This window comes from Balearica regulorum, chromosome 3 (genome assembly GCF_011004875.1).
Source record: "Balearica regulorum gibbericeps isolate bBalReg1 chromosome 3, bBalReg1.pri, whole genome shotgun sequence".
NCBI lineage: Eukaryota > Metazoa > Chordata > Aves > Gruiformes > Gruidae > Balearica > Balearica regulorum.
Genome location: NC_046186.1, coordinates 60,769,342 through 60,792,608, shown reverse-complemented (window position 1 = coordinate 60,792,608; position 23,267 = coordinate 60,769,342). Strand labels below are relative to the sequence as shown.

Below are 23,267 nucleotides of genomic sequence, written 5' to 3'. Positions count from 1 at the left end.
AAGGATGGCAAAAGACTTCTGTCAGTGACATTCAGTAAATGGCTGCTAGACTTACAAAAGTGTTAATATTGTAGCCATCAAGGGAAGGATTTAACTCAGAGTAATGTTGTTTGTAAAAGATCCATTGGATGGTAGAAAGATGTCAGGATTCTAGGCTAATACCTGATGTCATCTAGTCTCTTCATTTTGTATTAGATAAATAAAATATATAGGTCAAAATGTTTCAAATAATAGAATACTTTCCCCATTTACTGAATTATTATTGATTATTCTAGAAGTCTGTCTGCTATAGGGCTCATGGGAAACTGAATCATTCATCATTATTATGCTTGGAATTGTAGTCTTGACTTAAAATTACAACAAATAGGAGCTTTGACAGATGCAAGATGATTAACTACTTCATTCCCAAGGGAAAACCCACAACCAACCCAAAAATTACCCTGGTGGTATTGTGAATTTTAAAGCTCTAATGTAGTCCATGTACGAGTGTCCCATTTCATATCTAGCTAAAATAAAAAAATACAAAAAATATTTTCTGGTCATATTTTAGAAGTCCCTATATAAATACCAAAGACAGTAAACATCTACATTATCTTAGGCCCTCTACTACTGCTTTGAAGCCTCTAGGAGGAAAAAAAAGCCTTTTCATCTTCTGTATTTGTCAGTAGTCTGATTTGATTGAGCAACCCTGACATGAAAAGCAGGAGACAGACTTACAAACTTGGCACTTCCAAGGTAAAAAAGAAGATTGTCAGCAACTACAGTCTTCACATTTAGAATGACGGTGTTGTATGTTCCCTTCTTTATTTCTGGTCTGTACGTCCGAATACAATTGCCTCCAGAGGACACGGACACTTTGATCTTCAAAAAAAAGCACAGCAGAAAGAATTCAGTCTACTGCTTATTATTCCAGAAATAACTATAGATGCTTCCAAATAATTATAAGAATATTACACTTTTTTTTTTTTCTTCCCATTTCTGTGTTACATGTACCAGGGAGTTGCTTGGATATGCACAGGAGGTAGAAATGGAATTTTCTTTCTGGGATTGTTTATTAAAAGGAAATACAAACTCTTTCTGGCATTCAGATTTGAAAGGATGAACTGTATAGATTAAAAATAGCTAGAACATATATTGGTCTAACACGAGCAGCAATGGAATTGTAGCAATATAGTCTCTAAGTAGAATGCAGCAGGAAAATAAGCAGCACTCCTGAGGCGATCACAGGCACATTGCTTTCAGGTAGACAGGATGATCTATTTTTTCCCTTGTAATATCTTTGATTACACCAATTTAAGACATCTTTTAACAATTATTTTTAAACCAACAGTTGTGTCTATCTCTGCTTTTACATAGCAACTCCCTAATGGAGTTGGTATTCATAACTAAGTTTCATTTTCACAGCTGAGTGACATACGCACTTGGATATGTGTGCTAGCCTCCTCAGGCTCTGAGCATAGATAAAAACAGTATACTGTTTGCTTTCATAATGCCAGCACAGACATAATGACAGTACAATGGTATTTCAATTCCAGCTAGACATGTTTATGTATTAGAGTAGGTGTACATAATGGTATCACCTTATGCTCAGGGCAAACTTTGTCAAAAAGGAGATCCATTATATGACCAAACTTGCAATTTCCCTATCTCAGAAATGCTGAGCAGTTAAGTACTTCAAAGCCTTCAGACAGAAGATGAATGTAATAAAACCATATCATCGCTGCAGATTGTCTTTCTATCGTGGGCAAATTTCATTGAGTATTTGGAATACACTTCTTTCCCAGGATCCTATTATTCTGTAGATTTCTTTTTCCAACCTTTTTTCAGGAACATTTCTTAAGTACCATCTTCAAGTATTTTTTTTCCTCTACTACATTAGGTCACAAGCTGAATAACCTTAATATTAACCAGCTGGTCCTTGAATTTAGAGTATTACTGAGTCAGGGAGATGGACTCTAAACTCATTACATGGACTAGAAATATATTCTTAACTCAAGTTTGAGTCCTCAGAGCTGCTACTGGACAAAGAAAGTCAAGAATATGGGAAAAGCAAACACATTCGGCAATTTCAGTGAGTTTGATATGGTGTCATTCTCAGTTAATAAAATATCTATGAAATGAAATCAGAGGCAAAAAAAATATATTTTTGTTTTTGCAAAAGAATCAATGATGTTGTGACTCTTCTGCTGCACTATCATCCACAATACTTCTTAAATAATAACCTTTCCTGATACATTCCTACAGATGTTATCCATTTGACAAGGGTAAGTTTTAAATGAAGAAACAAGACACAGAGTGAAAATCATCAGAATATTCTCTGTTTATCTGAGAAATTATACTCCATTATTTGCTCTCTTTGCAGATGTTTAGAATTAGAAAGGATTCACCCTGTGGAAAAGAAATAGAAAAGTAAAAAATAAAATCCCATCAAAACACAAAAGGTCATCTTACTGAGAAAGAGAGCTTACCGAATTGGCTTGCTTCCGAGCTTGGTTTATCAGTTCTTTTATCTGAGAAATGTTTTTCCCTAAGTTATCCTGAAGCTCTTTGATTGGCTTGATCTTATCTAGCAGACGATCTGCTTCCTTTTCTAGGGTTTTAATACTGGAATCTGCATCAGCAACTTCATAACAAAGAACAAGGCAGAGTTTTAGAGAATAGTGTCAGAGAGTAATTATACATTGTAATAACAAAATCCAAGAAAATTCTGCATACACAATACTCAGGTGATGATTGTATATGCTACTATGATGTACACACAGACCAGGACGCAACCTGAACAGAAGATAATTTAAGAATATTTAGAAGCAAGTTAAAGTAGCAATAGTAGCAAACACAGGTGTTAAAGCAGGATTTTGAAGCAGTAACTATGTTCCAGGTCAGGATGACAATAATGGAAAACATTTCCTGTAACAAATAGTTATGAATGAAATATTTCTTTTTTTTAAAAAAAACCCTCCAATTCTGAAGAAAAATGCTAGATTAATGAAAACTGGTTAGTTTCCATTAGTAACTTCTGAAACAGGGTTAGAATTAACTTCAAGTTAATTCTTGAATTAACTCAAATTGCCACAACTAGAAAAAGGCTTTATTCTCGTCACCAGTGTAAAAATTGCGTACTGAAATACGCAACTGCAAATATTTTACTTTTTTTCAGGTGAACTTAATAACTTCACAAGGCTATTTGTTCTCTCTTTCTCTCTAAGCTTCAAATGACTTTTTGTGCCTCTCAACATACAAGCAGTGAACAATGGCCTCTCCTTGACAATTCTATAGTAGATTTAAGGATTGCAACACTTGACTAGCGTGAGGGTATGGGTTTGTGTGGATGACACTGAAAGGGACAAACCTGCATTTACAAGAAGAATGTATATTGAATAATGATAATGATAATGATGATAATGATTATGATAATAATAATGCTTAGACAAAGCATGAAAGTCTGGATATCTACTTTTCGAATAGTTACCCAGACACTGATACCAAACCTTCAAGATGCTTCTTAAGGTTTCACATAAGTGAAACTAGTTACCAAGTCACATTATCTCAGAGCCTTCAAAAAGTAACAATTTAACTATTTCAATGAATGTGAAACATAGAGCACCATGCAGAAGCTTTGGTGGTAAGCAGTGAATCATTCTTTACTGGAAAAGGCACAATAAAAGCAGCAAGAAAGAAAATGTACGTACTGATTTCTGTAGGCAAGATATGGAGAGAAAGAAAAGAGAAAAACCAGAAGATAATGTAAGAAAAAAATTTTAAGATCTAAACACAAATATAAAGTAATTAAGGGACAGGATTAGTCTAGAGAAAAATTTATTACCTTTTATATATTGCATATCTGCATAATAAGAATTCAGAGCCTCAATTTTGACATACAAGAGAGGCTATGTCTACTTTAGCATGTAGTTGTGAGTGCCAATTTACTCACTATATACATTTGGAGTGGTTTACTCTGCATTTACTTTAACCTCATTCTGTATTCTGAGTATCCATTAACAGTTGGAGAGTGGTAAAAGTGTACTTCTGGAGAACATCTTCCAGTTAAGCTTTATCTGACATGAAAGAGTTTGCAAGTGTTAAGAACACTCCTCAATGTGAAACAAATAATGGTGACAGGGGAAAATCACCCCAGTCTAAATTACTTCTAAATTATCGCTCCTAATCTCAACTAAAGTGCTAACATACACATAGTCTTAGAATACTTGGGCTGGGACGGATGGCCTAGACTAGACCCAGTAGTGCCAAAAAATTACCACTTTTAGGCCACTTCTCAGTTGTTTATTATTAGCCTGCCAGAGGTCATTACCTCATAGATCTGCTTATTCCATAACCCACCATAATCTAAGCACACTATTTCAATTAATAACTATTTTTTATATTGTGTAAACTAGTATGGATCAGTCTGCTGAGTGGGAATTATACCTGGGGCTCATAGATGTATCTCAGTTGATGAGGGATCAGGACTTGTGATAGGCAGGCAGTAACAAACAGCCATTGGGATTAACTTCTTTCACTGGTACAGCTACAATTTGAAGAGGGTATTTCTCCATAGAATGAAAATGACAACCTCCTAAACTGCATGATTTTAGGTGTTCAGCCTCATCAATCTGACAACAATCTGGGGAGCCCAGGTTAGCTGAGAAATTAGTCCTTCAGTAATTTTGTAGACACTCTGGTTTCGCGGTCAGCCCTGGCCATATACTCCTATATGATACATTCTAGTAATCTACCATAAAATGTGTTGTAATTTAGAATTCAATTTTATCCATCATAACCAAAGTGAAAATGCTAAAGCAATTGTCACATCTGATAACAGAACTCACTGTCAAAAAAAAAAAAAAAAAAGCATACAAAAAACCATTCACAGGTTCCCCTTTTTCTCTTTCTTCTTAAAAGTGTCTTCAGTGTTCGACCAAAAATAGAAAGGTGTGTGAAAGAAGTTATGCATTTCTCCCAGAACTGATTATCTGACTGTCTGAAGACAGGGTTATTGCGCAGAATTTTGCTTGAATCAAGGGATGAATTGCCAGTCAAAATCTTTGATTATTCCCTTCCTAAATACTTTTAAAAAGTATCTTGCAGAATAAATCTATCCACTACATGTTCATCCTGCTGACATTAGCTTTCTTCCCCAACTACTAGCAGCAGTCTTTAAGATTTAAAATCCTTTTTATATATAGAGTCCAGAAAATAGAAGTGATAGAGATTCCTTTTATTCCAGCATACTGCAGTAACCCTATGTATGTGAGTGAAATTCTGGAGTGTCTCTGTTTCATTTTGAGATGCAAAATGAAAACCACAAATTGAAAAAAAATTCCACTGAACAACCCAAAAAAGATCTTACTGTTCTTGATAGGATCCTTCACAACAGCATTAGTTTTCGCCACATCATCTGCAAGTTTACTGTAGTTGTTTCTCAAGCCCAGGAGATTCTGGTTGAGGTCTTTAATCTCGGCCAGGACATCATTTGCAGTATCGTTGGCTTGTCCTGCTTTCTCTTTGGCTGCCTGTACCTTTATAGCTGTATCTGTAGGTACAAAAGGATAATGAAATGATTGCCTAGAGTACAGAAGTGTCTTCACACATCTTAAGAGTAAAGTTGGGTCAAAATTCTACCATCTTAAATTGTGTTGTGTAGTTCTTTGAGAGCTCCTACTTTACATGTAGTAAGACATTACTAGTTGTAAGTGTGGACTGCAGAATCTGGCCCTTTACATCTTTGTTGAGACATCAAATGCACCTAAAGAAGAGAAAATGCTCCAGCTCCATTTGTATGTAAAGGAGAAATCATTTTTATTAGGTAAATTTTTGTGCAATTTTGTTGTTGCTGATTAACCTCTGATCAAGTATCAGATATAATATTTGATACTTAATAATAGAAATAGGACTTTCAGTGTTCTGATGTGCAGAGTACAGAAATCTAACTCCATGTGTTTCAGCTGAAACGTACAAATAATCTCGTGAATCAGGACACCAAGGATTCATTGACTGAATTAATCACATACATCCATAGACATCCTTGGTGACCTTGAGCAAAACAATTAGTCTAATGCTGCCTCACCTCTCTGCCTGCAAAATGGAAATGAATGTTCTATATTTGGAGTGAAATCATCCAAGTCTGGAATGTTTTTGATTCTGCTATTGATAAATGATAAAACAGTCAGCTAGGTATTCAAGTTGGTATTTATTCAAATCCTGTGTTATTAAATCGGATTGCTCTAAAACTTATCATGCAGCTGTTGAGCAGTTCAGGTGCTGTTGCCATGCTGGGATTACATGAGCCAGCAGCACACATTGTGCTGGGCTAGGGAGCTGCCAAATTTTCTGAATTGCCACAGATGGGAGTAAGTGAGCAAGCAGAGAATGTTGTGGTGGACACTCCAGCTTGCAAGGAAACCCATGTGAACTCCCACTCTACCACCACACCACAGCAAAGTCGTGGGACTCGCAGGAACCTGCTTGGAGGTGCTTTCCCCTTGTGTTCTCCAAGTTATCCTCATGTCCCTCAGACATATGAGAATTTTGGAGTGCAGCTCAGAAGTTTGGACACCTCTGAAACAATCATGTAGAGATAGTGCCAGCTGTCATACTGACTGGGGCTTCCTGTGGTAGTCCTTGAAGTTAACAGGTTGCATTGCAGTAGTGGGGAAGGCACAGGAGGTTGTGTTTCCTTTTCTAAGAGATAGTGGATACGGGTTAGTGTATACCAACATTTGTTTGAAGCAGATTGCACATTCCTTATTCTACGACTGTGTGAAGACATGGGAAACATGGACATTTTCTCCATTTCAAGGGATCAACAGTATAGGTTTCCAAATGGTCTCCTAGGTAGGTCCTTCTCCTTCTGTGGAACATCTGATGCAACCAAGCCTGTGGCCTGAGGAGCACATGGTGCTTCTTAAGGCCATAGAGAATTGGTGGGTTTGTCCTGCACACTGGAGAGTTACATGACCCTTTTTACTTCCTTGAGTGAAGATATATTACACCTGTGCTCCAAACAACTCCACCGTTATTTCTGAAGTTTTGGTTCTGAAAAGCCTCCAAATACAATACCTTGAAAATACAACTGAACCTTTAATAAACCGTTATCATCATCAGTACTGACAAGTGAAAGAACAGAGAACTCTGATTGCCTTTTTCCACTTCCTTTTTTCATCATATCTAAGTATCTCTTTTTGAGGCCATTATTAGAGGTCATGCACCTTTCTGGCAGAATGAAAGCTGGAGTTACTGTGTTACTTGTCTCTATCAGTCACACAAATTATATTTATTTTCACCCACACTTTAAATTATGCCTATCCCTGCACATGTGGGTCCTTGTCCTAAGGTGACCTACCCATCTATCCCATTTTGAATCTTTCTGCTTTTATTTGGGTATTAGTATAACATGGACACAAGAATTACTAGCTTAAGCTGCTCTCTGCTTTCTTGAATCCTTGAAGGACAAGAAATATGACAGGGTCATTTCCTCCCCCATCCTCATTGGTTAGTTCCCTGCTGGACAACTAATTTACTGCATTTTCTTATCCATGCCATTTATTTGCTCTGAATTTCATTCTTAATATGCATCCACTTGTTTATATGAGTGTCCTTGTCCCAAGAGCAAGCAGCCTGTAACTCTAATCTGACAAGGGTTTATTACATTGCTAATGGTTGCATATTTCATATTTCTTTTACTTGTTTCATATTTAATATTCTATGATGTCCTAAGGTCAACTGGCATTAGAGGTCCATTTTGTTTGACTGAGACATCCGTCTGTGCACAAGAGGATTAACAGTCATGTCAATACCTGTGGCCAAAACCCGGGAAATGGCATAAGATGATCATGACATATTAAAACGAATTTTGGTGAATGCCTGATTTCAAGGATCACTAAATCCAAACCAAAACTTTTGAGTTATCTGGAATCTTAAAGCCACGACAATGTGCAAGATGAATAGTAAACTGTTTTTCACACCAAGTTTTTACTTGCAGTCTGAACCTTCCAGACCATCACAAGTCAGACAGAATATAGATTTACTTTAGAGACTTTTCTTAAGATATATCTTCAGTTTGTAAAGTGCTCCTTTGAGAGAAAAGTCATAGCAAATTACATTGATAAAAACCTTTTTATTTTCTAAAACAACAATTCAGTTTATCACTGTCCATTATAATGAAGCTATATGTCATAGCTCCCTGTCTCTTGCTATCACAATACAAAGTAGGTAACATTGCAGAACTCTGGGATTTTAATGAGTATGACAGATTTTTTTTAAAAAAATTTCAGCTATATAGAATTACGAATGTGCACAGCACTTCAGAGTTCATTGAGGAAAGCCTGTCCCAGTTCTAAGCAATCTACAGCCAAAAAAAGATATACAACACCAAAGAGTGACTGGAAACAATACTGCAGCATAAATCAGTAAGAGTGTGGTAGAAAGGTAAGAAAACCCCCAGCAAATTTCATCCTGCTTTTTCTGTAAAGTCAGTAAGTCTGCTCTTCTTGGATTAAATTATACTGGTTAAACTATAATGGTTCATTAAACAGTAGTTTCATAAAAAGACTTCTCACTTTTAAAGAAAAGACTGTCTCAGATTGTATCATAATTCCTGATATCATAGTTCTTTTCTTTCTGAAACCTTTTGCAAACTGCAGTAGGATGGCACCTTTTACCAAGCCAAAATACAAACTGATACCATTTATCTGTTTTCAGTTCAGTTCTCTCTCCCACATTGCTCAACTTCCTCTTATTACAGCGGCCAAGGGTCAAAGTGGACACAGCGTGGACACAGGCAAAGATTAATCAGACAGATGTTAAGTGATGGAAAATGAAACAAAACAGCCGGGACGAGTCAAGTGTTGCAGCACTTTTCCAGCTTACCGTTAGGAATGGCTGACAGCTTTCCTAAGGTTTCATTCAAAGCTCTCAGGAGAATGGAATTCTTCTCATCAGCATCTTTCAGCCTGTTCTGCATCCTGTCCAAGTTATCCCCATTTTCTAGAAAAAGTGCACATAGTACAGAAGCTTTAACTCTTTTTTTCCACTATGCTTTCTTTGCACATAATTTAAAATGCATAATAATGAGCAAGCCATTTATCATTAAGTTATTATATTGTGTAAATAAGGAAGTCCAGTAAAACCAGTTGTAGGGTTCACTGATAATTTTCTGTTTCTTTAAGATCCCTACTTCCATGGTATCTAAAAGCTTGAGTTTCTTGTACTGTTGTATATGTAGGGCTTTCCTAAGGTGTACAGAGGAAAGAAAAAAAATTACAATCACAGATGCCATGAGTTATGCAAATTCACACAATGACCCGCTGATAGATTCAACAAGTGTGATGTTTAGTCATAGCTTTGATTCCTAGATTAAGGTGCTACTGAAATTTTCTTCTTAAGGAGGTTGTCTGGGATGAATGATTTGAACATAGTGTGAAAGAGGCAAGATCGATCTGGTCAGCTTACTGTTGCAATTAGACTGGCCAGAGCCCAGTTCTCCTGGATTTTCTCAAAGATAACCAACGTTGACATAACATCTGAGGAAAACACAAAAGATCACCCTAGTAAATGGAAAAAGCCCACTTACTTAGTAAATAAAACTCAAAGCTAAGAATTTGTTCAAGCTGAAGAACTAGTACAAATCAAAGGCACAGATATGTCATATTCGGTACATTACAGATGAAACTGGTGTTGTCCTTTACAGGTAAGTTCCTATTCTTCAGCAGTCGCTTTGAATAATAATTATGCAGATTTTTGGAACAGTATCTAGCATAGCAATAATATTTCACACTGTCAAAAGTGAGATTTCAGCTAAGTTTTATGGCTATTTAAACAGACATTATTTCAAAATTTAGAAGTAAAATTTGGCAAAGAAAAGGCTAAGTTAATGCTTGAACTACTATCTTAGGGGGCATTTTTCATCATTTCTTTGTATCAATATGGAACTCTTTGGAACAGACAGATGGTAATTTCTTACCTTAAAGGCATGCCCTATTGGGAAACTAATTCAACATCACTGTGCTTGATAGCAGGAAGAGGAGAATAATTTGTAGAAAAGGAGTTTAGGATACAAAGAATAACTGTGACCTTCAGATATGTGACAGATTATTGAAAATAAACACCTAGTTTTTGGATACTTATCCAAGTAGATACTGGGGGATAGGAAAACATAGTGGAGATGAGATTTCTTGGTAAATTATAGTCACATACTTGTCAAAACCAAAAAACATCTCTTTTTATAAAGATACAATAATTAGATGTATCACTGGTACTCCAGCACCTTCAGCAGCATCAGGGCTGTAACCCTTGTGTGAGAGAATAAACAGAATAATAGATTAAAATGAGGGATTGTGGTTCATGTTCCACAAATTCTAAAATGCAAGGCTTCTTAAAATTAGATGTGCAAGGAGCAATTTGTAATGAGAAAAATCAAACAAAATGTGTATTACCTACAAGAAATCATTAACTAAATTTTCCAAGACTGTAGCAAGACTGAAATAGTGGATGAAATTTAAGTGAGAATCATACTTCTGTGGTTAGACCCTTTGAAATGTCATTCAGGAAGAAATCTGTTTGCTTTATCTAAATTAGATTAACACATAGGACTGCAGGAGTGCCTGGAGGTAAGCCTTAATTCCTGCGAAATGACCTGCGGAGGAACAGGACATCAGTGTGAACTGTAAGAGGCACAGTTAACACTAAAGTTGGGAAGAATAATTTAAATTATAAGATCATCCTTCTCCTCAAAAACACCTTTATTTTTAAATGTGAGGTTTTGTCTCCACTGATGAATGAGGCTACTGGTAATGTGATGTTAAACTAGGATGAACTCATGAGATTCTGGTCTTAAATGCTCTGGGACTTTATCTGAGTTAATTTCTCGTTAAGCAGTAATACCAACAAAACTGTTTTAATTTCCTCCATTTAATTTTGAAATTATGGTCTGCCTGATACTTCCTTGGTGTCTCTGGTGCCTTTCGGAATGTTAATGTTTATAAAGTGTGTTAATATTTCTGAGATATTTGATTAATTTCCAGTGGTGGTGTACTAACTTTGTTGCATAGTCTTAAATTATCTCTTTTTCTCCTCTTTACTCTGCCAGATCCAACATTATGCTAATTATCCCCGGTTATATTTCTGAAGAATCATGTCTCCAGACTTCTGTTTTCAGCTTTGTAACCATAGCAGCAAACTGATTTTTATGGATTTTAATAAGGGAAATTTCCTTAGAACTCCTGAAATTGAATACTGAGACTCCACCTGTTTAATATTTTTTCTTTTAATTCCTCTAATACATTTTAACTGTATTTTTAAAAATATTACAATAATAAAGCCATAAATAAGTGCCCCAAGGGAGGCTCTTACACAAAGAGATGTGAGGAAATACTAAGGCCCATTTCAGCTTTTCAAGGAAATTGTTCCTTTTGCATAGTGATATTAACATGAAGTTATATTTTAAGGTAACTTCCCATCCTGTAATCTAGATGTCCTCTTCACTAAACACTGAGCTAATTTTGTGTATGAATCACAAACTGAACTGACTTCACTTCAGCTTTTCCCCAGCCTTTAATTATTAGCATTTACAAAAAATGGTGGAGCTATGATTTGAAGGCCTGAGATCCTCCAGTTAATCATAGCAGCTGGACAAAATATAGGCAGCTACAGTCTGAGTTTTTCCAAGCTACACAGCTTATCTGACTTGGAAGAGGTTATTGGGTCTGCACAGAAAGATGTCAGGCACTGTCAATTGACATTAAAGTGTAGGTTAAGGAGTATCCTCAGAAATGTCTCTCAATCCTGTTTACACTTGATTAGCTCTGCACGGAGACGGCACGGGATGCCAATCAATGCACTGTTTATTGTTCAAATCAACAAAACTATTAATGTATCACTGAAACTAAACCCTAAGGAGTAAGCAGGATCCTGAAGGACCTTTAGGTTTTCTGACTTGGTTAACATGAACAAAGATTTTCAATTTCTGTTTATATTTCTATGGTTAAACACAGCATTACAGAATAAAGCACCATCCCTTTTCCCTCTAAGTGAATAAACAGAAATAAGTCAAATGAAAGTAATAAAAAAATCCCTACACTCATATGTTTCATTAAGAACTCACTTAAGAGCTCAGTTAATTACCATTTATATGCAGTGATCTATTTTTACAAGAGACGAGTATTTACAAGTGTCTGCAGATCACATCCATAGGTGGCATTGATTAATTACTGATGGTGTGCCACCTTTGCAATGCCAGTGGAAACAGATGTCTTCTGATAGTATGACCAAATGCAGTTTTCCATGTGAAACTGTCCAAGAAGGTATGACAGGGCTATGCTACCCAATGCATATCCCCCAAAACTGGAATAAAGGTGGAAATCCATCAAGGAGCAACATATGCAGCTGTTTTTATTGACTGGATGCTTACAAATAAGCTGGCAGTTAGACACATTCCTCTCTGTTACCTTTGTTTTGCTTCTTCCATGGAGCATTCTTGCTCCTCACAGTCTCATCCTATAAAGAGGAAGATGGGTCACACTGTTTTCCGTTTAAACAAACAAGACTTGGAAACTGGCATTAGGAACAAACAGGGGAAAGAGATATAACTAGAGAAATGCAGCTAATGATGGTTAACTTTTTAAAAAGACTACTTTCAGCACTGACTGCAGTTTTTGTATGAATATTATGTTGGTCATCAAACCAATGCAATAATTTGCTGAATGCAATACGCCAGGTCAGCAAAAATGCAAAGCAGAGGAGAATACACAAACAAGGGATTTAGCTGTGCCTATCAGCTGGAAAATGTTTTAACTAAAAATATTCACATGTTGTCAGACAAGACAGGTCCCCCTCAAGTTGTCAATTCTTAAGGAAAAGAAATGACATGAGCTAAATTTCAGCAGTCTCCAGCTGAAGAGGAATTTATACATCTTATTTTTGCTTTTCATTGATCAGTTTTGACAAAGTCTGTATATAGTTTCAAATCTGCAGTGGGGCAAGTATATTTTTAAAACAGTAAATTCAAAATTATAAGGAAGAAAAATTGCTCCTGGCAAACTGAAAATCCCTCAAGGCACAGAGAGAATGAGGCTGGCAGGCAGCAGCATTCACTCATTTGTAGCCAAAATTTCAAACCTCCTTCTTAGCCAGAGCACTACATACAGATTTTGCTTCTCCCACCAGGGTTATTCCTTCTTACTCCTAGCCCCACAGAGAGAGAAATGACTAAATCTCCATTTTAATAGCTTCTGTCAGCAGCTTTGCTTTGTAAGGACTGTTTCAGCAGTTTTTGGTGGTAATATAAAACATTTCCGTGATTAACAGCCATTTTATAACTAGGGTAATTGGCCACAAATCAGAGGAATGTCATAATGTAGCAAGAAAACACTCCCACCTCCATCACAGCCCAGCCTGAATTTCTGGCGTGTCTATTAGTTGAGTGGCTTATGGGTCTTCATTACTTTAACTAATATACTATCGGTAGTGCGGACAGAGAAATTTTAAACTAATGATTACTTCTATCTACTAGATCTTTATTGAGTGCCCATCATCCATTCTTCACTTCCAGTCGAGACTCTGAACAGGATGGCTTTGTAAGAATCGTAAAAAAAATATTGTTCTATTACTTTTACATTCAACTCTCACTTTCTGTCCTGGAAACACCAAGACATCCAGAAGGGATTATGCTCATAATACTAATAAAATCACCCCTTTGGAGCGAAAGAGAGGTGGGGAAAAAAATAAATCTATCATTGCAATTTCTTCTTATGCATCTGCATTCTGGGCACAATGTTAACTGATCTCTTTGGGTCATGCTGTGGAGCATGAGCATGTTTTATCAGACGCAAAAAGGCGTACTGTGAAAACTTCAGAATGTTTGTCTGTGTGAAGCACTTCAAATCTAAGACATATCAGAGAGCATTAAGAAAGCCCTGTCTTATTACCTTTACTGTAAAAGTACAGTATGGGGCAAGAACATAGACAAAGATCTAATGCATGCATTTTAAGCACTGCTCCCTGCTTGCATCAGGATTGCTTTATGTATCTTTAGACTGTTTAGACCTTCAGTTCTGAGTTATGAAACTGCTATCAACTTAAATTCTCACTGGCGTAAAATGGGAGAATAATATACTTTTTAAAAAAAATCTCGGAAGTAATGTCTTATTGAGGTTGTAATACATCTTTTCTCAGGGTTAAATCTGACAGTCTTGTGGGCACATGGAACTGACATATATCCAAGTACAGACACTATTTTATTTTGTCCTTGAAAACAGGGCACTGTGCTCTCTGGAACACGATCACTCCGTTATAACTGCCCGGGGAGCACACCAAGCTATGGACTCCACTCTGGGCGTCTAGTCTGCTCAGAGGAATGCTGCAGCAGGGAAGAGGCAGCACCGCCGATTTAACGTTTCCTAGACACTAGCCACGGCAAACTGCAGCAGTTTCCATTCCAGAAAAGGGCACTAACAGCATCCCTATTTGTCCTACTTCAGCCATGCTACTTAAATTGCACACTGGCCTTCCTCTGCAGTCTTGTGACTTTCTGTAACATATTTACTGAAACATGCCCCTCCAGCCCTAAATCTGTACTGAATCTGGCAGTAAAGAGTCGCAATAAAGAACACCCTAAATACACATCCAAGATTTACTACTAACTGCAGACACATTTTTTTCTCTGAGCTGCTGCAAGAAAATAATGTTTTTAACTGTCAGTCTATGACAGTGAAATGTAATTAATGACCCTATGAAACACTGTGCTTTATGACGTTATTAAACATTACGTTTACTTGTTAACTATCTCTGCAGTGGAAATTCTAGAGCTGCCAAAACTAAATGAAAGTGTAGTCATAGCCAAAAGATGACTCTAAGTTGTATGGATCTCATCCTTCATGCTGTATGCTTTTTGTAATGCATCTCCCAGGAGACCAATGAAAATTTTCTATGTTAAAACCTGAAAGTCTAGACTCTACTATAAAAATCTGTCTTGTTTCTAATAAAAAGTATTTTAACCACTCTAGCATGACAGGGAAGCTTCAGGCATCATCTCTGTGACAAGCAGTTTAAATCTCAACCTCGAATATTTACTGTGTGTGTTTTTTCTAGTTCTGATGCATGAAACAAACAAAAAAACAAAAAATCCCAAAAACCACCTCAGCTTGATTTTCAGATCCTATGATGAGAAAAAAAAATACCATATCATAGCTGTTTTCCTCTCCTCATCTTTATTTCTTCCAAGTCCTAAATCTGTTTTCTCACAAAGGTTTTCAAGTGTTATGCTTTTCCCATTCTTGTGGTTAATTCCAGGTTAACCCTACTATAGCTTCAGGCAATCAAATAAGATTAAACTATAATGTACCTAGTATGAAAGAATTTTTCAAAAACTACAGTGACTGGACACAAGCTTCTCAAAATGTACACAACAAAAGGGAGGGGATTACAGTGTACTAATTTGGAATAAACCACAAAGTTATGAACTTGAACTTATTCTGTCTAGACTAATCAAAATATTACTCACTATTTGGATGAAAGACCTTCAAAACAGTTGTATGGAGGACTCAGTTAATTGATCCTCCTCTCAGACTTTACTATACCAGCAGCACAAACACTGTATGCTCCTAAGTTGCTTGCTTTGTTATATGTAAAAACAAAGCAATTAAAGCAGTAACGTTTAACATTTTTCACAAAGGCAGATGTGTGAAACTCAGTGTTGGCCTACTTGAAAGTGGATAATTGTATCAGGCTTATTTCCCCTCAGGTTTAGTTGAAATGAATTATTTTTTCAATTCCTTTCTAAGACTGCTGTGGCGAAAGAAGTGTTGAGTACTGTTAAACAGATGCTTCATTAGTGCTGCAATAAGTATTTTCTTAGAGGACCTAAAAAACAATCTGTCTGGATAAAGACGCAAGAAATAAACTGCTTTTGGTTGCAATGATCAGAAGATCATTGAATCATAGGCTCAGAACAGATGTTTGTCCAAAGATCATTTTTCTCCTTCCGACCGACAGTTGTTCCTCACTGATGTTTGTCTAAGCTGTTGTCAAAGAGCTTCAATGGTCAAATCTCCCTAATCTTTTCAGTAATCAATTCCAATACTTCTGTATTTTAATTACAAGGAAGATTTTGCTAATACATGATCTGTATCAGTGCATTTGAGATACATTAGTCCCATCTTCTTTGGCAAAACCTTGACATAAATGAAAAATATTGAGTCCCTACTCAACTGTCTCTTTTTCAGTCTACAAATTTAATTTCAATTTTTCTCCTCATCTCTCCTCCCCTAGATCTCCAATTCATCTTCATAAAGTCTTCAGGACTCTCTGTAAACCTCCTCAGCCCTCATGAAGTTCAGGCCCCGCAATTGTAGCCAGTAACTTAGCTAAAGCTCTAGGAACCCTCAACAGAGTGGAAGGATTGTTTCATGTGTTTTGGAAAGCCACGCTCCTATTCATGCATTCCTCTGTGACATCTGCCTTTTCCACCCCTACCCAGCACATGATCCATGCTTCTCTTTAGTCTCCCTCTAGAGAAATGCTACCCAGACAATTGCTCCTCATCCTGCATTTCTGCAGCTAATTATTCGCGTATGTGTGAAGCACCATGCTGACTACTGTCCTACCTTTTCACGCTATGGCATTCACCAATAACACTCTAATTTATTAATGAGAAAATACTAAGGATGTTATAAGAGCACCGTCTGATCTGAATTACCAGCTTTTACATCTCACCAAACAGCATAGTCCAAATCCTTTTTTTTTCCCCAGTGGAAAATATTGACTAGAAATTAAAGATGTTTTACTTTTCACTGTGAAACCAAAGTATTTGGTTTGGAATCTACAAACTTTATCATTTGAGCTGCATTTAGACATGTATTTATGCTTTAGGAACAAAGAAAATTGTTTTTGTGTGTGAAAATAATAATTTTTCTCTAGAGACATACTTTTAGTTTCATTTTTTATAGAAAACACTAAGCAATTCCCTCCCGTTACTGTTTGGCAAACATCTCCATTCTACCTCATCATGCTTCTCTTTTCTGGCACAATCCCATAAGCATCCTGAAGAGATATGGTGCCTCTGACTGGCATTGCAAGCCCTGCTTCTATATTGGCTAGAATAGAATATTGGCAATTTCTGCTAGAGCATTTAGTAAATCAAAACCAGTACTTCCATTCCCCTCTCCTCCCCACTTACTCTTGCTCTTACTGTAGTTAGTAAGAAACGACCAAGGCTCCATCCTCCTCAGCCTTCCTGTCTGAGAAACGGACAGAAGGGACAAGCACCCCTGCATAATGCCTGGACCCAAAACAGGAGAATCCTTTTCATTGATACATTATTCAATTTCAAATCAGATATAGCAAATTATACTTTTTTCTACTGATATGGCTTCTTCATACCGGAAGTACAGTGGTCTCACAATGTTTTTCTTGTATTTAATGGGCCTGAATGGCATATATTGCACATACCTTTAACATCATTGTCTAACATCTTGGCTTCATTAAGGACCCTGAAGCTCTTCTGAAGTGAGCTCTTGGCGCCATCCTTCAATGATCCTCGAGGACCAGATGTCTGTAGACAAACAAGCAGTGTCATACATACAGGAAAGTATGAAGTCGTAAAAGATACATGAAAATGATCTAAGTGAACAATCATCTATATTTAAAGTGAACTTCAGTGTGCGCAGAATTATATCCCACTGCTGTTATATTCGGCCTACAAGACGCAAAAAATATTATTTTTTCTCTAATTAATTTCCTTTAGTTTTTAGGGGAAGCCAAATCTCCTTTGGAATACCAGCGATGACTTTAATAAAAAGAGAAAATGTCTCTGGTGTTAAAGAAACAGATTTGACTCTAGGAGCAAAACTTTGTCCAAAACAAACACACAAAAAGATATTTAAACTTGAGCACAGGTTTCTCCCTCCAGCTATGGCCAAAACACCATGCAATACAGTATTTCTCCCTAATAGCTGCTACAGTACCTTTAGAAGCCAGACTGGAGCTGATGATCCACATTCTAATATCAACAACAGAGATGCCTTTGTGGTTAAATTCAAGAATTGTAATTGCTAGGTCAGTAAAGAAAATATGATATAAAAGAAATAGAGCTTAAAAAAGAAGGGAAAACTGCAGTTAATCTGAAAGAGTTTTATTACTAAATAAACATCCTTCATCATATCATGCTGCTTAAAGATCTTTCTTTTGAAAAACATCCATCTCTATCTTCAGTGCAGAGATTGATCAATAGATGGAATGATTTTTCTAAATTAGATTAGTATTTTCAGTTGGTAGGAAATGCTTTAGGTTCTGAACCACTCACTGTTCAGTTTGGAAGACTGAACTCAGGTCACACATCGTACTGAATACATTTCTTTGAGAATACTCCTGACAGCCAGATAACATTCTATATTAGTCATGGGTCACAGCCTTGTAACTAGTATGTAATTAATAAGCAGCTACTTTTCATTTTCCAGGGCAGATACATATACTCAAAAATTAACTGGTGTCAATTAAATAACACAGTTATTACTGCTATTCATTATTTATATAATGAGTAAGCCCAGAGGTGATATTTCTCAGACTACTGAATCTTTGTTGGGTTTTGATGCCACTGTAAAAACCATAGCTTGGACTTGCCCACTTCCTTTTCTTTTAAAAATCTTAGGGAATGCTTTGGATACCTTCAAAATTCAGAATGAATTTTTTTGTTACAAGATATCTCATGGCATATGTTGCCATGTCACAGGGATATAGCTATTAAAGATTCCTTGTATTCATATGGGATGTAAATGTATGCTTAGCTTTCATCATAGGCTAAGTGATTTTAAGAAGTAAGGTCCACATGACTGCCATGTTTCCAAGCTCATATGAAATATTAAACTGTGTACACAAATTCCTTTCAACATCAACAGAAACTATACATTCAAAAGCTGAAAAAAATTAGTTTCTTATAGGTTTTCTGTATCAGATAACACAAGTATCATTGGTAATAGAAAAATACATATAAACCTAGAAAAAAGAAGACTATCCAATTAAGCAAAAGACTTTCCCTGAAGGAAGAATGTTTGGCCAGATTTTGTGGCAGATGCACCTGTCAAATCAGATGATACTTTTCTATTCCTTTGCCCATTAGCAACAGATCCCAGGGTATGATCACTCTGTGACCATGGACTTCCAAAATAATGATTGTTATTATTATTATTAAAAGACTACACATGGCTTACTGGCTGTTAAAGCAGTAATACAATTCAATACATTGAAGTTGGAAGGTCAGATTTACAATGCAAAACCAAGTAGTTCATCAAATCAGGAACAATAATTGGGCATGGGCTGACAATTAGTCAGGAAAATATTTCAGCATAAAGTTAATACTAGAAAAGCCCCTTCAGAGACAAATACACTTGTACCGATTAAAAGCTTTATTTTATAGTTATTTTAAAATAATTCTGACAGGGAGGACTAATCAAGACATCTGATGCAAAACATGCTTTTTTTTTATGCTAGCTTTTCTTGTGGCTCATAAGACATTGAGTTATGATGAAGTCAATAATGAAAAACCAAACATTTTCTGGCTTTGTGTGAGGTGAGTTTGTGTCCTTGTGGCAAGCCTGGGTCATGATGAGCCCCTTTATGATTTAATAAGACTAACAACCAAGGGTCTTTGATATTACTTTCTAAATCAGGATACTTGTTGTAAAAAAAAAAAAAAAAAAAAAGAAAAGAAAAAAAGAAAAAAAGAAAAAAGGAAAATTGCAGGGTCTTTGGAATCTGATTTGTTCTAATTCTGCCTCTTTCAGAGTGTCCATAACCTGAGGATAGTACCTTCCTCACCCTCTGCTTTCTGTCACAACCCCTTCCCTCCCCATGCAAACTATGCAGCTTGAACAGCTTGTAGCATCTTCTGGCAGAAGTGGGATCTCATTATGTATCCAAACAATGCAATCTCAATCATGGTTTAGGCACATAAATGCTGTTATAATAATATAATGCAAAATGCTGCCACTGAAGATATACATCATCCTTAATGGTTCGGTTTTTTCCTATCCATGGGTTAGCAAAATTTTTAACAAAGTTTAACATCAAAAGAAAAACTTCTATCAAATTACAGAAAAACTATAAATTGATAATTAGCAGACAATTTTGGCTAAGGAAAGCATCTAGAAAGAATATCCCCTCTGTCTTCCTTTTTCTGCTGTTTCAATGAATCTTGAACTCTGTTTTTATCAAACAGCCCAGCTTCTGCAGGAGTGGTAGAAAGATTTCAGTTCAGCCCGTAGCCTGGTGGGTAATGGCACTTTCCTGGGATGGAGGAGATCCCTTCAGATCTCCCAGGGATGATTGGGTGAATCACTGACTTATCACATTAACAGGGAAATGTGTTACACGCTGCGAGTTTGAATAAGATCAGCCATAGTCACAGCATTGTGAAGACAGCTCCCCCAGCCGCACGTGCTGGGCATGGTCTGAACACGCACCAGACTGAGAGTTGCTGGGGACTTTGCAGAAAGGAATTTTTTCGGAGGGTTCATGAATGGATGTAAACATGAAGTAGGCACCATGTTGCTCAGATCAACATGCTGACATGTTGGAGATTTTGGTCCCATGCAGAGGTACAGCTCCAAGCACGGATGTAAATGCACTGGGGCAATTTTGAGGACCACATACTTGAACTTACACAGGTACAAGGTATTTTATAGACCTAAGTACTAATTCACATCAGTTAAAAATAGTTCTGCCTTATTCTTAAATTATTTTCTTCTCACATACACTTATATTTTGGGAAGTTTCACCTATGCAGGCGTTAGGGCTACTGTCATTTTTACCAGTCCTGAAGATAGCTGAGCATTCTGAAGTACTAAAATGTTATGAATGATTTCCACCTCAGAACATCCTCACGAGGAGGGCGGCTAGGCACCTTTATGCCTTTACCACATAAGGAAATCTAGACACCCAACATAACTGCTGGGGTACCACCACAAAGTAAGTCAAAAGCAAAGAAGGAATTAGAACCCTAAACAGCTAACATGACTCCTGTGGTTCTGGTTACTAGCCTATAAGCCCTCTCTAGAAAGCCTAAAAATAATCACACTTTTGCAAGATGTAGTGTAAAACTATGATTCTGATCTGTGAGACACAAGCCAGATCTGTTAACAAAACTCCTCTCTTCAGTTACTGCCTTGGCTAAGTAATGGGATGTTGAAGCTGCTTGAATGCTAGAGATTTCTCATCTGTGATAAATTTATTTTGCTTTTAAAGCGGAGAGCAAATCCATCATAAAAAGCTCAGGAGGAATTTTTCTGTCATATTTTTAATACATTTTTTCCCAGTAATTTATCAGGCTTCCTGTAATCACGATGGATTTTAAGCATCTTTTCGTTCTTGCTTTTAGCAACCATTAGCTTAATTTGAAAACAAAGTAATTTTCCCATTACAAACCAAAAAACAAAAAACCCCTGAGATATCACTAAGGTTCTTGTAAATTATTTGCTCCAGTGATGTACAGGGTGGAATCTAAATCTTAATCCTGTCCCTGCCATCTCTAGTTCATGCACCAGCTTGCTGTTGTTGGGAAACCTTCTTCCCTCTGCCCCAGCATTGCAGCTGGTCAATGGGAAAGGCTAGGCTTAGGCACACATGTGAGCTTCAGCACTTTTCTCCGCTACCCGCTACCATCTGGAGATCAGAGTCTTTTACAGAAGACAGGCACCCACAACTGCTCTCATAAAGACGAGAACACAGGTCCATCTTTGAAAAGGAGGGGAAAGATGTGATCTCTGTCTTCTACACAGGGTCCCAAAGAGCACCTTCTCAGGAAGGGGGGACACAGTTTCTAGGGACTTCTCAGTCTGAGGGGGCTCAAATCCACAAATGCTGCCTTCTAGGAGAGTGCTTGAACCACGGTGCTCCAGACAGCCCTGAGTGAGGGTGCACTCCAGCCCTCATGCTGAAGCTCAGCTACAAATAAGTTCCTTAGGGCCTGCAGAAAGAGGGAGCCTGATTTACTTGCTTAGTAGTTAAGCTCTTCACTTAGGATGAACGAACATTCAACAGTCTGCATAAAAAACAAAAAAATAGAATAGTGAAATGATGACTGAACTTCACAGTTAACATATATTTTAAATCTGGCCCCCAATCCTAACATTTACCAATTAATGGTTAAAATATACCTTGCTCTGCAGCAATTTGATGCTGCAATTTACCTCTACTCTATATCGAGTCAATTACACTTAAAAGGCAGGAGGCTTCCTCCATTTTCTTCTTTATCAACTAGACCCCTGTTACACATATGCAGCTCATAACAAAAATAATGAATACATGCAATGGAGGTGCTTAAAACCTCACCGCAATAATATCTTAGTCTCTTTCCTTGCTACTCACTTGCCTCTATTTACATCATATTGTCCATCTTCACCTCCATCCCTTTCAAATTATCTATTCACTTTCTCTCCATGGTATAATCAGCCAGTTCACTGTCTGATATATACTCCTTTGTAGCCATACTGTAATTGCTTGCTTTGCTTCTTGACTGCTGTATGTGTCTTTTTTTCCTACTCAATCCTTGAAACAGCTGCCTGCCTCACTGCGAGTCATCACAGGAGCAAAAGATAGTTACCTGCATTAAATCCGAATGAGAAATAAAAAAATCCACAGTTCTTTATGCAATGTAATTAGGAGTTCTGGTGAAACAAATAACTATTTACAGAGAACTAGCACATATTTATGCATGAGATGAAATTTTTTCATCAAGAGAGAAATATAGTAATTAGCGTTATTTGAAATAGAAGCTGACAATGTAAATAGCCTAAAAATACTAAAATTTTTGTGCAGTGGCTAGAACACTTTATTGCTCTCCTAAATACAGACCTCTACAGCATGTGATTGCTTTTGCTATTCTCATAATCCATTTGACTGAAGTAGGTCTCTGCAAGCTACCTTTATTCATGTACAAGTGCTGTAACTACAAGTTGCTTCTATTCATCTGTATGTTTCTGTATCAAATATAGGGTCTGGAAATTTCATATTATACCATCATTTTCTCATGTTTCCGTGTGCTTGTGAAGTGCACGTCAGCTGCTCTCTGACCGAATTTCACAAATCAGCCATTATTTTTACTTGACATAAAAATAATTCTGGCTACGCTCAGAATGTTTTCTGCTCACAGTATACGCACGCATTAAGGAGCTGAGTTCCTTGTTATGAGTCAGACTGGAGAGCTGGCTTTACCTTACAATCCCATTTTTAAAAGTTCTCTTCTTTTCCTCTGAAAATTTGCATGCAGTAATAGTGAGCATCAG

The 23,267-nt window shown here is 36.9% G+C and overlaps 1 protein-coding gene across 2 annotated transcripts in view; it reads right to left on the bottom strand.

Annotated features, from left to right (window-relative positions):
* LAMA2 (laminin subunit alpha 2) overlaps window positions 1-23,267 on the bottom strand; it is a 379,509-nt gene that overhangs the window by 48,791 nt on the left and 307,451 nt on the right. For both annotated transcript variants that reach the window (XM_075748052.1, XM_075748053.1), the window contains 5 exons: window positions 17,440-17,542; window positions 8,866-8,982; window positions 5,348-5,530; window positions 2,469-2,623; window positions 718-861 (listed from right to left, as the gene is read on the bottom strand). In XM_075748052.1, coding sequence (XP_075604167.1) covers window positions 718-861; window positions 2,469-2,623; window positions 5,348-5,530; window positions 8,866-8,982; window positions 17,440-17,542 — 702 coding nt within the window. The remainder of the gene's footprint in view (window positions 1-717; window positions 862-2,468; window positions 2,624-5,347; window positions 5,531-8,865; window positions 8,983-17,439; window positions 17,543-23,267) is intronic.